A 13,269-nucleotide genomic window follows, 5' to 3' on the forward strand; every position below is an offset into this window, starting at 1 on the left:
AAATATATATGTAACGTATTTAAACTCACCCCATCCAAATATTTGTCGATTTCATTGTTAGATGAAACAATGGCGGCCTAATTGAATATAGCAATTTATATATTGGCAAAAAGTAATTTTAACTAATAATAATCATTGCACTTACCTGAGCACAGGCTATTGTAACCAAAGCAACTACGAAGATTTTGAACATTTTGAATTGAACAAGACTTTTTCGATGAACAAACCGAATTTGATTTTTTTTTAATTAACGAGACTTTTTATACATAGCCTTATCAATTTTGAAACAATTAAAAGTATTAAGTGCAGATGAAGATGTACCAGATGTTATGTATCCATACTTAAAGTAATAAATTTTTTAAATTGTAAAAAAATAAATATTACTAGGTTAGATAAGTATATAGGTTACTAATACGTGTTTCTTCTATATTTTTATTGACAATAATCTTTTGACTATAAAGGCATTCAAAAATAAACCTATTGCGTATTAGTTAACGTCATATCAGGCATAATACAATTACAATTTTTTATTTCAATGTGTTAACGATAATCAATTTTGTTTAGATTTAAAGATCATTAATTGAAGAAAATATGAACGAAATACGAAGGAAATTTCTTTATGTTCATAGTGGAAACCATAATTTTATATTTATAAATTATGAATTATTCTTCAACAATATTTCCACTTATATAAGTAAATAGATCTTTATTACGTTAAATATATGGTATGTTTTAATTGGCAATAATTTTATAGTTTCAGTTAAAAAACAATTTTATATTTAAAGTGTCGTAAGTTTTCATTAGCTTTTATTACTTTATTATTATTTTTAAAATATATCAATATAGTTTTTACTAATTTATTGACTTTTGATAAATCATATAACTTTATTTTTAAACTTTAACAAAAATCGAAAATGAACAGTTTTGCATATCTTTACGATTCGAAGGTTTGTTAGCATTTTGACATACTTTAGGAAAAATTGATGTGTGTGTGGATTTAGGAAAAATTTATGTGTGTGTGGATTTAGAAAAAAATGATGTGTGTGTGGCCGACGTTATCGAAGGCACCGCTTAACTGATTTGAATGATTCAAAAACATTCGATATAAACTTATTAGTGCTGATTAGTTTTGAGGAAAGATCGGTCCAGCCGTTTCGGAGATACGAAGCAAAGAGTGCAAAATATGGAAAGTTTATACCGAAATTTCTCAATTGCATTTAATCTGTTTTTTCCATAGCTTGAAATACTATAAATAAACCGTTAACACCTTAGTTTGTAAAATCAAAATTTATCAGTGATTTCAATGTGATAAAAAATATTTTATTTAATATTTCAAATAATTATTTTCGATATAAAATTAATATTCGGAATAGAAATAGTATAAACGGGAATGTGGTGTACTATTATTTAGTAAAAAATGTTTTATTACAAAAAATTATTATTACATTTACCACATTTAATTCATATAAAAAAATCAAATAATTCGATATTTTTCTTTTCAAAAATAATTATAAAATTGGTCTCAAGTTTTTCGTTTTTCATTTAGACCTCTACAAATATGAGTCACTGGGTGGGAATTTAATTTCACTGCCTAAATCGATCCTTTTTTTATATGAGCAGTATTGAGAATTTAGACGTAAATTCCAAGAACAAGGCTACATTTAAGAGTAAAATTGGGTGCTAATATAATAAAAAACATGAATAATTTATTATAACTGCTATCATATAACGTTTGAACAACATTTTAGAGCTACTTATTTGCGGCAAAATCGATTCCCGATTTATATATTGTAAATGTACAGCATTAATGCTAGATCAAAATATTGTAGTATCTTTAAAAAAAATGTAAATAAAATTCAAACAAACTAAACATTATTACCAAAGTCGATTCTATTTGTTTCGAAACGCCACATGTTTGAAATATACAGAATATGTTCTCCAGTGTTTAAAAAATATGAAAGAAATGTTGTTCGACTGATAAATGTTACTACTCGACATTTATTGATCATAAATCATATATTGAACTTTTCTCTATAACTTCTTCTCTCATTACATTTGCTGGTCTCAGTTATTATTATAAGTTACAGGTATTTATACTCATACCATTGTATACCCTACCCCAAAGGGTCCCGGGTTATCCTAGAAAAAGCCCTGGTCAAATCTTGACCACAAGTATATACCATAATCATTGGAAATTAACATTAGTTTAATCAATCATAATCACATTTAGCACAAAGTACCCAAGAATATTATTAAATGTTTTTATTAGTGAATATAGTATATATACTATTTCAAAATAAATAAATGCATCAAATGTTTTTAAAAACTAGTTTTATTAGTTTTGCTGCTACATAAATGGGCTAAAACATCACCCCACAAATACAAATAGCAATTTGCTGGTTATGCCCCATTTTTAGGCAATTTACAGCATGTTATCAAATTTCCAAACTGATTAAGCTATCAGTAAGTTTCGAGCAGTCAGCACTGTCCTTAAGGACTTGTTCCAAGTTGTCCGTAAGTTTTTCCAGGGCTCCTGGTTGGCATTTTTCTACTTCGTTATAGTAGTTGTTCAATGCGGACGAGGATATTTTGAGTGCATTGGCCGATTGTTCGGGTGTGAGGGGGACTTCAAAAGCCTAATGTGAATAAAATAAATTTAATAACTATATTTGGACGATCTATTAAAGTTCGATATTACAAATATTTAATTTAATATTTTTGATGACCTATATTCCTATACATAATACCGAGAATCAATATATTTAAATCAGTAAAAGTAGAAAAGGTGTTAGATTAGTTAAAACAAAGTTATCTAAAACTAATTGATTCTAAAACCTTAACAAAATTTTGTTACTTCGGTAAAAATAATTGGATTTTTAACTTCCCGTAGGGCAAGTTATAGTAAACGCAAAAAAAACGAAAATGAAAATTTTTATATATCTTTACGTTTCAAAGGTTTCTGAATATTTTGGCATACCTTAGAAAAACTGGATGTATGTGTGTGTGTGCGTGTGTGTGTGCGGATACAAATTTTCGTCGATGATTTCGGAAACACGGATGAGCGATTTGAATAATTCAAAAAACATTCGATTCGTATTGATAAGGAGACGTGCTGATTAGTTTTTGGCATGGGCAGGTCTAGCCGTTCTGAAAATACGGGGCAAAAAGTGCCAAAAATGGTAACTCAGTTTTTAAGAGAACGGAGCGTCCGATTTTAATAATTCAAAAAACATTTTATTTGTATTGACAATATGAAGAATTGATCAAGTTTTAATGCTGGCAGGTCTAGCGGTTTTGGAGATCTAAGTAAAAAAGTAAAAAAAAATGACATTCGGCGGTTAAAAATGATCATTAGACATATGACCATCAAATTATCAGATATTTTATAGAGATTTTAACAATAAGTATAATTTTTTTTACATTTCTATGGGTTCCGTACCAATGCTTATGCGTTAGACGGCGGCGCGGCACTTGCGCGCTTTGACATTTTGTCTCTATGCAGTTCAAGCAGTACGATTGCTTTGAAAAAAAGCTCAGAATTTCTAAGATATGTCAAAATAAAGAAAACATTTTTCTTTTCAAAACACTTTTGTTTTTTAAAAAGTAATTTTTGTCAAATTTATAGTTTCTCAAAAATCTAATTTTTTCGAAGTAAAATTTTTTCAAAAATGTTAATCATTTTAAAAAAAATAATAATTTTTGGTACGGAAAGTTCCAGCAATTTGTCTTAAGACAAAATTCCACTTACAGCTAGTTAAAAGTAATGATTGTAAAGTTTTATTTATCTTACATGTTTCAAGCAACTTATTGCAGAAACCGAATTATCGTCCTCTGCGCGTACGCACTGCTTGGCTATATGGCCAATTTGCACGCCTTCCTTCGTGCGAAGTTCATCGAATATTTTTAAGTTATCTTCCCTACAACTCTTAGTCTTAGAACGAGTTTCTTGTGCAAAATCTTGGGCCTTTTGCTGTTGGTCTTCAAGGCATTCCCTGGCGGCGTCACTCACGTCTTTGTTAAGTTCACTTTCAATTTCTTTATTGAACTGCAAACAATTTCTTTAAGTTACAAATATTGAGGTATAGTGAATATTATGATGTATTTGAACTTACACTTTCAAAAATTCTATCGATTTCGGAGAGTGGATAGACGAAGACCTAAGTTAATATAAATATTAGCAATAAATTTATTGTAAAATAGTTATTTATAACAGATAATTATTATTGCATATACCTGTGAATACGCTACTGCGACCAAAGTGACCACGAAGATTTTGTACATTTTGAAATAAATTAGTTCTTTTTACACTGAATAAACTGAATCTAATTTTTTTCTTCAATCAGCGAGACGTTTTATACAGAGTCTTATCAAATTTGAAACGATTAAGTGTATTAAGTCCACATGAAAATGTACAAAACGTTATGTATCCATATTAATAGTAATAAAGTTGTTAAATTATAAAAAAAAATTGAATTATCACTGGGCTAGATAAGTATTTGGGTTACTAATACGTGCTTCTTGTTAATTTTTATTGATACTAATCTTTTGGCTTTAAAATAGAATCAAATTAATACAATTTTACAAACAATTGAATTATAACATAAATCTCAAGATTATACAGAATATAATTATAAGAGATTACTAGATGGAATTGCTCTAATTTATATACATGTTAGACATTAAGTAGTTTTATCAAATATGTTATCCAGTGAGTAATAAAATTAAAAAAAAGCTAACAAGTAGGTTCATTTTTTAATGTCTTTCTATTTTAAAGTCAATAGATTAATGCCAATAAAAATTAATAAGCAGTACGTATTAGTAACCTGGATACTTATCTAACCCAGTATTTTTTTTTTTAATTTAGCAAGTTTATTACTACAAATATGGATACAAAACTTTTTGTACATTTTCATCTGGACTTAATACTCTTAATCATTTGAAAATTGATAAGAATATTTATAAAAGGTCGTGTCAACAGAAAAAACAATCAGAATAAGTTTGTGTCAGCACAGTATAATAACAAATTTATTTCAAAATGTACAAAATCTTCGTAGTCGCTTTGGCTGCAGTTGCCTGCGTTCAGGTAAATATAAGAATTAAAATGATTACTATTTACAAAAAAATAAGTTGTTAATATTTGTAATAACTTAGGCCGCCATTGTTCCATCTGATGAAGAACAAGGATTAGACCCCGAAGTCAAATCATATTTGGAAGGGGTAAGTTTAAATAGATCATAATATTTATTATAACTTAAGATTTCTAATTTGAAGAAATTGTAGTTCAAGCAAAGACGTGAGTGAAGCCGCCAAGAAATGCCTTGAAGGCCAACAGCAAAAAGCTCAAGATTTAGCACAAGAAACCCGTCCAAAGATTAAGGATTGTAGGGATGATAACTTGAATATATTCGATGGAATTCGCACTAAGATTGGAGATGACTTTAGTGACCTAGTCAAGAAGTGTGTGAAGTCGGATATCAATCAAACCAAAACTTACTTGAATATAGTAAGATAAATGAATCAGTGAAATAATAAAATAATACGTTAAAAATATAAATTTTTAAATGCAATTGTACTTACCAAAGTAACAAAATGTTTATATTAAAGTTTTATACGAAATTACTTTTAGATAACTTTATTCTAACTTTTTTTTTCATTATTATCTCTTTTATTTACAACTATCCAGTAAATGACATTCAATAAAATTGATATATTTGCAATAGTCGGCCGAGGAGACGTGCTGATTAGTTTTTGGTGAAGGCAGGTCTAGCGGTTCCGAAGATACTGGGCAAAAAGTGCCGAAAATGGTAACTCAGTTTTTAAGAGAACGGAGCGTCCGATTTTAATAATTCAAAAAACATTTTACTTGTATTGACAAGATAAAGAATGGATCAAATCCAAAAAAGTAAAAAAAATGCCATTTGGCGGTCAAAAATGATCATTAGACATATGCACATCAAATTATCAGATATTTTCCTATGGGTTCCGTACCAATGTTTATCCGTTATACGGCGACGCGGCGCTTACGCGCTTTGACATCTCGTCTCTATGCAGTTAAAGCAGTACGATTGCTTTGAAAAATAAAGTCAAAATAAAGAAAACTTTTTTTTTCAAACAAAAAATTCCAAATCCGACAAATTGATAAACGCTAGTCCTCATCGAGATGGTCTTTAAATTTTTGAAATAAGTCCAGCCATTTTTGAGAAAACGTCGATTTTCGGTGAAAAATCTCTTCACATATACACATACATACTTTTTCCAAATTTGGTCTCATTCGATTCAGAATGGCTTTGAAACATCGAGAAAACATAAAATTAACGATTCGAATTTTTTGATGAGAACAAACTTCTCCTTCGGGAAGTTAATAAATATAATTTGATGATCTTTTGTTTTATCAAAATGTAGTTAGAAAATAAACAATTTATATGATTACAATTTATTACTATTTTTCCATGAAGAGCGTTGTCATTACATATATGATACATATCGATTATATTCATTAATGAAAATAAATAGTAATATAATTGACTAGTATGATGCAAAATATGATTATGTAATATATTTTAACTAATTTATTACAATTATTCAGTATGTAAATTATGCAATAAATATGGCATAAACTTTAAAAATTGTTAAAAAAAATGTAATATATGTTGACAATCTTAGGTTATTGTATATTTTCGTAACATTGTGATTAATCACATTAAATCTTATTTTCATAACGTTTTGGTTAATTAAAATAGTTTGTTTTAGAATAATATTCGTATTTTTTTAGTAAAAACTATGATATGAAAGGAGAGATTTTTAAGTATTAATGGTAAATATGATGTAATAATTTACACTTCTATACATTTACATTTCTTGCAATAGGCATGGAGACAATTTTCATTATATATATATATATATATATATATATATATATATATAATTAAATATTTATTAATAATTATATTCTTAAAAATAAGACTTTATTCCACAAATGTATAAAAGTCGCACAGAATATTTGAAATTCTTAAAAATAGAAAGGGTAGTTTAATCATAAACCGTAGAAACAAATAAGTTATTTTCATTCTGTTTGTTTGCATTCTCAAAATCACCGATGGCGGCGAAAAATAATGGTGATCAATTATATTATTAATGATTTTTATAATAAATACAGCATATAATTATAACATATAAAAAACTTGAAATCTTTTTATAAACAATTTTTATTTGTCAAAAAGCTACATAAGCTAGAACCATTAGACCACAAATAATATATCACTAGACATTTTTAGGAAGTTTACAGTTTGTTATACAATTCTTAAACTAATTTAGTTATCAGTAAGTTTTAAGCAGTCGGCACAGTCTTTACGGACTTGTACTAAGTTGTCCCTAAATTCTTTCAAGGCTCCCCTTGCGCATTTTCCGACTTCACGGACTAAGTTGCCCAATTGGGACCAGGTTTCTTTGAGTGCCTTGGCCAAGTCTTTTGCTCCTTCGTGGGCAGCTTGGAGAACCTAAAACAAAGCAAAATAAAAAACTTGGATAAACAAATTCTATATTTTGAATGATTTATCAAACTTCGGGATACCACAAATTACAAAACAAAATGAGATAGATCGGAAAAAGTAAGGATATCTCAAAAAGTTATATCTCAAACCATAAAAAAACAATTTTCCAGACATTCAAAAAGTTATGATAATATTTTAAAACATGATATTATTATATAAATATCTTACCCCTTTCAAGCAAACTCTGGCTTCATCGACATCGGCTGCGGTCACAACGCACTCCTTGGCTTGTGCTCTGAGGGCTTCGGCGTTCTCCCTGGCTTCTCTCCAGGCGGCCAAGCCATTTTGGCGAACTTGGTTGAATTCATCACGTTTGTCATCTCTGCAAGCCTTGACCTTAGCACGGGCTTCTTGTGCGTAGCCTAGAGCTTTTTGGTGTTGGCCTTTAAGGCATTCCTTTGCGGCTTCACTCACTTTTTTGCTAAGTTTCCTTTCAACTTCTTTGTTGAACTACAATTAAACAGGCGATGTCTTGAAGTCAGAATTGACGAGGTATAATAAATATTATGTTAAATTGAACTTACCCTCTCCAAATCTCTATCGACTTCAGGGGCAAATCCTTGTTTTTCGAATTCAGCGGCAATCATATCAATTTTGCTATCTTGGCTAATTCTTGCAATGCTGTTCTCATATTCAGCAGAGATGTCATCTACCATCTTATCTAAGACGGCATCTTGTTCGAAAAAGGCTTGTGCAGCCTTTATTGTTAGGAATATAGCATTTTATTAAAATATTTAATATTAGTTATTTATTATATTTGATTCAAAACTTACCCCTATAAAGCCAATGATGGCAAGAGCAACAAACACTTTGGACACCATTTTGAAAATGATTTATTTCACAATATTTAGTAAATATCTGAAGAACTGACTTCAAGTATACTTCTGTCACAAATTGCACTGCTTTATATACGATTTCAGAATTGCATGTATCAATAGAAATAGTGTATCGTATAAAAAATTACCTACTCAAGATAAGACATTTTTCTTAAAAACGGCTTAGTAATTGAGTATGATAAGCAAAAGTACTAATTGTATAATTGTTGTTTGTCTACAGGGTAAAGGTCTCGTATAGTTTATTCATAGTAAATATATATGTTTTATTCATATTTTACAATCAAATATATTAATAATTAATAATGAACAAGTATAATAACAATTGATATTTTATGAAGTCAATTAAAAGAAGTCACGCCGGCTTTCAAAAGCACTCCTTTGATTTTATTATTTATAATTTAATAGAAGACTAATTTTGGCTTATTCAAGGTTAATTATTAACTTCCCGTAGGGCAAGTTATAGTAATCGCAAAAAAATCGAAAATGAAAATTTTTATATATCTTTACGTTTCAGAGGTTTCTGAACATTTTGGCATACCTTAGAAAAAATGGATGTATGTGTGTGTGTGTGTGTGTATGTGTGTGTGTATGTATGTATGTGTGTGTATGTATGTGCGGATACAAATTTTCGTCGACGATTTCGGGAACACGGATCAACCGATTTGAATAATTCAAAAAACATTCGATCCGTATTGATAAGGAGACGTGCTGATTAGTTTTTGGCAAAGGCAGGTCAAGCCGTTCCGAAGATACGGGGCAAAAAGTTCCGAAAACGGTAACAGAGTTTTTAAGAGAACGGAGCGTCCGATTTTAATAATTCAAAGAACATTTTATTTGTATTGACAAGATGAAGAATCGATACAACTTTCATGAAGGTAGGTCCAGCGGTTTCGGAGATATAGAGGAAAAAGTAAAAAAATGAGCCATTTGGCGGTCAAAAATGATCATTAGACATATGCACATCAAATTATCAGACATTTTATAGAGATTTTAACAATAAGTATACATTTTGTTAACATTCCTATCGGTTCCGTACCAATGCTTATGCGTTAGACAGCGACGCGGCGCTTACGCGCTTTATATTTTGTCCCTATGTAGTTAAAGCAGTACGATTGCTTTGCAAAAAAAGTTCAGATCTTCCACAATATGTCAAAATAGAGAAAAAAATTTTTTTTTCAAAAAAAAAATTTTTTTTTAAATTTTTTTTTTTCAAAAAAAACTAATTTTTTGTCCAATTTATAGTTTCTCAAAAATCTTATTTTTTAAAAGTAATTTTTTTTCAAAAATGTTAATCGTTTTAAAAAAAAATAATAATTTTTGGTACGGGAAGTTCCAGCAATTTGCCTTAAGGCACGATGCCCTAATTGCCTTAAGACAGAATTCCACTTACAGCTAGTTTCATTACTTTATTGCTCACATGAATTAAAAAATGAAAGAGTATATACAAAACCTGAAACCTAATCTATAATGAATTTTGTTTTGATCTTTAATGTTTCTTAATTGTATTACATATTTCAATTTCAATAAAAAGGCAACGGTTTCTTACTCACAAAGTACATAATAAATTTGATATAACATTTATTATTTTATTTTTAATAAGAATATTCTAAAATTTTAATAAAAATACTTCCAAATATTTTAATCTCAAATGTTTCTTAATTGTATTATTTTAATATCAATAAAAAGCGAACTTCTTTTTGAGATTAATAATTTTCTTAAAAATAAATTTCCCATTTACTTTCTAATGTCCTAGAGCTGTTTACAGCTTAAACCCTACTCTATTAGAAATAATATTTCAATCATTATTAGTCATTATAAATTTTCTTGATTTTTTTCATACTGAAATATAAGCTCTTTTAAGTCAAATTTTAAGCTTAAGCTTAATGCAGTAAGCTTTTATATAGGGTACATATATCAATTAAACCTAATAAAAAATGTCATTTTTAATTCAGACTATGATAAAATTAATAAATATGAGAAATAAGTTTATAGGTGAATAAACATATTATGTTTACATTTTATAATTTAACTCAATTCAACTTAACTTCGTAATATTTTTAATTTAAAATTCAAAGTTTTTGTTTTATTTCATATCTGATTTATAACATAGGTTATTTGACTTTTCTTATACATTAGTTCATTTACTTATAACTAAAAACTAAGTTTTTTTTTAATTTTATTTTTATTCTGCAATCTATAAAAATAATTACATTTTTAGCAAACAAAGTTAAAGTGTATTGTTTCTATGCAAACAAAACTGTTTTTTGATTCTCAAAAGTCAATTAACCTTCAATAGAGAAAAATTCTAGCAAAACTGTTATCAAAATTATTAGAATAATATAATAACACAATAAAGAGATTTGAGCTAAGAATGTTCTTATTTGAACAGTACTTGTCATATGTAATTACAATAATATTGATAAATGATAAATTTACATCTAAACAAAATGACAAATATGCAATACTAATTATTATTGCAATGAAATATAAAAAAAGTTTCTGCTTTTAGAAAATTATAAATTAGTAAGAAAATAGTAAAATTATACAAATATTTCATAGAAAGAAAAAATGTATTGATTATATTGGGAGTACTCGAAGTATATTAAAATCTCTTCCAGACGATATAACCAAAGGTGAGAAAAGGATGAACATCATGATAATATTAAAAAAAGAATTGTAAGTGATCATTTGCCTTAAGGCAAGTTGCATAAACTTTCTCATATGTGTACACACGACCTACTCAATAAGAATTGTAATTTATCTATTTCGATAAAATGCTCAAGTGTTTATTTAAAACATAATTTTATATCTTTGACTAAAAAGTAATTAATGCATGTGTGTTGTAATTGTTGTCAAACAAACTTATAATATTTATTATTATATTAATTTTTGTGCTCAAACATATGTTGTATGACCTAGAAGCACGGCACATAATACCAAACATAGGCCTCTACTATTTTACGATGTTCATTTACATCAGGAACTCTACCACCATATCAAAATTTTGACGTTTAATTACAAAAAAACGTCTTGGCAGATCTTTACCATTCGAGTCTATATCGAATGGTTTTCAATTTTTGAAACCGGTCAAGCCATTTTTGAGAAATCGTCTAAACGTCTAATATAGGCTCACATAAACATGTCCACACAAACACACATACATATACATATACTTATTCAAAATTTGATCCCGATGACTTGAAACGACGAAAAAAACATAATATTAGCAAGACGGATTATCTGGAAAATACAACCCTCTCCTTCTGGAGTTAGAGGATGTTTGTGAATATCATCATACAAACTTAGATCATAATTATAAAAAAAAATCACATTACGAAGAGACGGACTCTATCTTCTCCAGCATAATCTCTATTCTACTAATTCTACTAATTTAAAAAAACTGCACAACCGATCATCGTAAAAATCAAAGTCGATGTAAGTCCTAAGTGAGCTACATCAAATGACCTTTTAACTTTAAAGCTTTAATACTGCACCCATTTCTGAGAAAACTTTGACAAATGGTCAAAAATTGACTTGCATACACCCACACACTCATACAAACAAATGCTTTTACCAATTCTAATGTTAAACTATTCAAACCATGCAAAGAAAATATAAAATTAGCAAAGTGGACTTTCGGGCGAAAATAGACTTCACATTTGAAAAGGTAATATTGATACAGCAGGTCAAAAACTTTAGTAAATTTTTAATAATATATTCACTTTGAGCAAATATTAGAAATTGGCAACACAAAACAGTTGTCTCATCTCTATGTGTTGAATTTATTATTGCAATTTCTGTAATACTGATGATTTTTTTTATTAAGGCAGCAATGCCCTGAACGGCTATTTTCACTTGAAAACATATTCCGATGCAAAATCAATGTAAGATCAGATATTTAAAATCAATATGAACTTGAATAATAATTGTAAAATAAAATTTTAATATGTGTTCCATATATATTTTAGAGTTATTTATATGAATATGTTATATTCGTAGATATATATATTTATATATATATATATATATATATATATATAATATATATATATTTATATATATATATATATATATAGTTATAGTTATTATTTAGTATTTGGAGGATAGGCTAAATAACCTTAGGGTTGATGCCATATAAATAAATAAAATTATTATTGCATCTAATACTTCGACATACAATTTTTAACATTACATTAGTTCCAATAGTAATCAGTAATCAATCATAAACATATTAAACATTAATAAGTACACTATATTTTTCTAAAATATATAAATGCATTACGTATTTTCATAAACAATTTTTATTTGTCAAAATGTTACATAAAAAACTAAAACCATCAAATTACAAATAATATACAACTAGCTGATCATAAAGCAAATTTAAGCAAATTACAGTTTGTTATAAAATTCCTAAACTAATTTAGTTGTCAGTAAGTTTTAAGCAGTCAGCACAGTCTTTACGGACTTGTACCAAGTTATCTCTGAATTCCTTCACGGCTCCTCTTGCGCATTTGCCGACTTCACGAACCAAGTTGCCCAATTGGGACCAGGTTTCTTTGAAAGCCTTGGCCAAGTCCTTGGCTCCTTCACGGGCAGCTTGAAGGACCTAAGATAAAACACGATAAATGAAAATTGAATAAAATAATTCTATATCTAAAAAATCTATTAAACATGATAAAGTGCAAAAAAATGAGAGTTGAATTAGGTTGAGTAAGATCAGCTAGAGAAACACTAAATCTAAACCATGATAGTATTTAAATCTGCCATATTGAATTCCAAAATGATATATAATTGAATTTTATTATTACATCTTTCAAGCAAGCTCTGGCTTCATCGACATCGGCTGCGGTAACAACGCACTCCTTGGCTTGTGCTCTGAGGGC

At 28.3% G+C, this 13,269-nt stretch overlaps 1 protein-coding gene and 1 long non-coding RNA gene across 2 annotated transcripts; both read right to left on the reverse strand.

The window, feature by feature from the left end:
* Nucleotides 1–7,187: 7,187 nt before the first annotated feature.
* On the reverse strand, nucleotides 7,188–8,435 carry LOC113371658. Its single transcript, XM_026612305.1, has 4 exons — nucleotides 8,324–8,435; nucleotides 8,075–8,248; nucleotides 7,719–8,000; nucleotides 7,188–7,496 (listed from the first exon to the last, which is right to left on the reverse strand). Exons 1-4 carry the CDS (start codon nucleotides 8,369–8,371, stop codon nucleotides 7,311–7,313), a joined length of 690 nt encoding a protein of 229 aa, XP_026468090.1. The 5' UTR covers nucleotides 8,372–8,435; the 3' UTR covers nucleotides 7,188–7,310.
* Nucleotides 8,436–12,669: 4,234 nt separating this feature from the next.
* Nucleotides 12,670–13,269, reverse strand: LOC113371659. The gene is made up of 2 exons (XR_003366645.1): nucleotides 13,195–13,269; nucleotides 12,670–12,992 (listed from the first exon to the last, which is right to left on the reverse strand). It is a non-coding gene; the product is annotated as an uncharacterized LOC113371659 (long non-coding RNA).

This window comes from Ctenocephalides felis, unplaced genomic scaffold (genome assembly GCF_003426905.1).
Source record: "Ctenocephalides felis isolate EL2017-DRISC unplaced genomic scaffold, ASM342690v1 CF-g0.4_SCAFFOLD_01492, whole genome shotgun sequence".
Lineage (NCBI taxonomy): Eukaryota > Metazoa > Arthropoda > Insecta > Siphonaptera > Pulicidae > Ctenocephalides > Ctenocephalides felis.

Excerpts from the sequence above, each read along its gene's own strand:
- LOC113371658 (XM_026612305.1), bottom strand. The coding sequence starts at position 8,371 with ATGGTGTCCAAAGTGTTTGTTGCTCTTGCCATCATTGGCTTTATAGGG. Across the intron at positions 8,001-8,074 it reads TCGATAGAGATTTGGAGAGG|TTCAACAAAGAAGTTGAAAG; the intron begins GTAAGTTCAATT and ends GTTTAATTGTAG. Across the intron at positions 7,497-7,718 it reads CCAGAGTTTGCTTGAAAGGG|GTTCTCCAAGCTGCCCACGA; the intron begins GTAAGATATTTA and ends GCTTTGTTTTAG.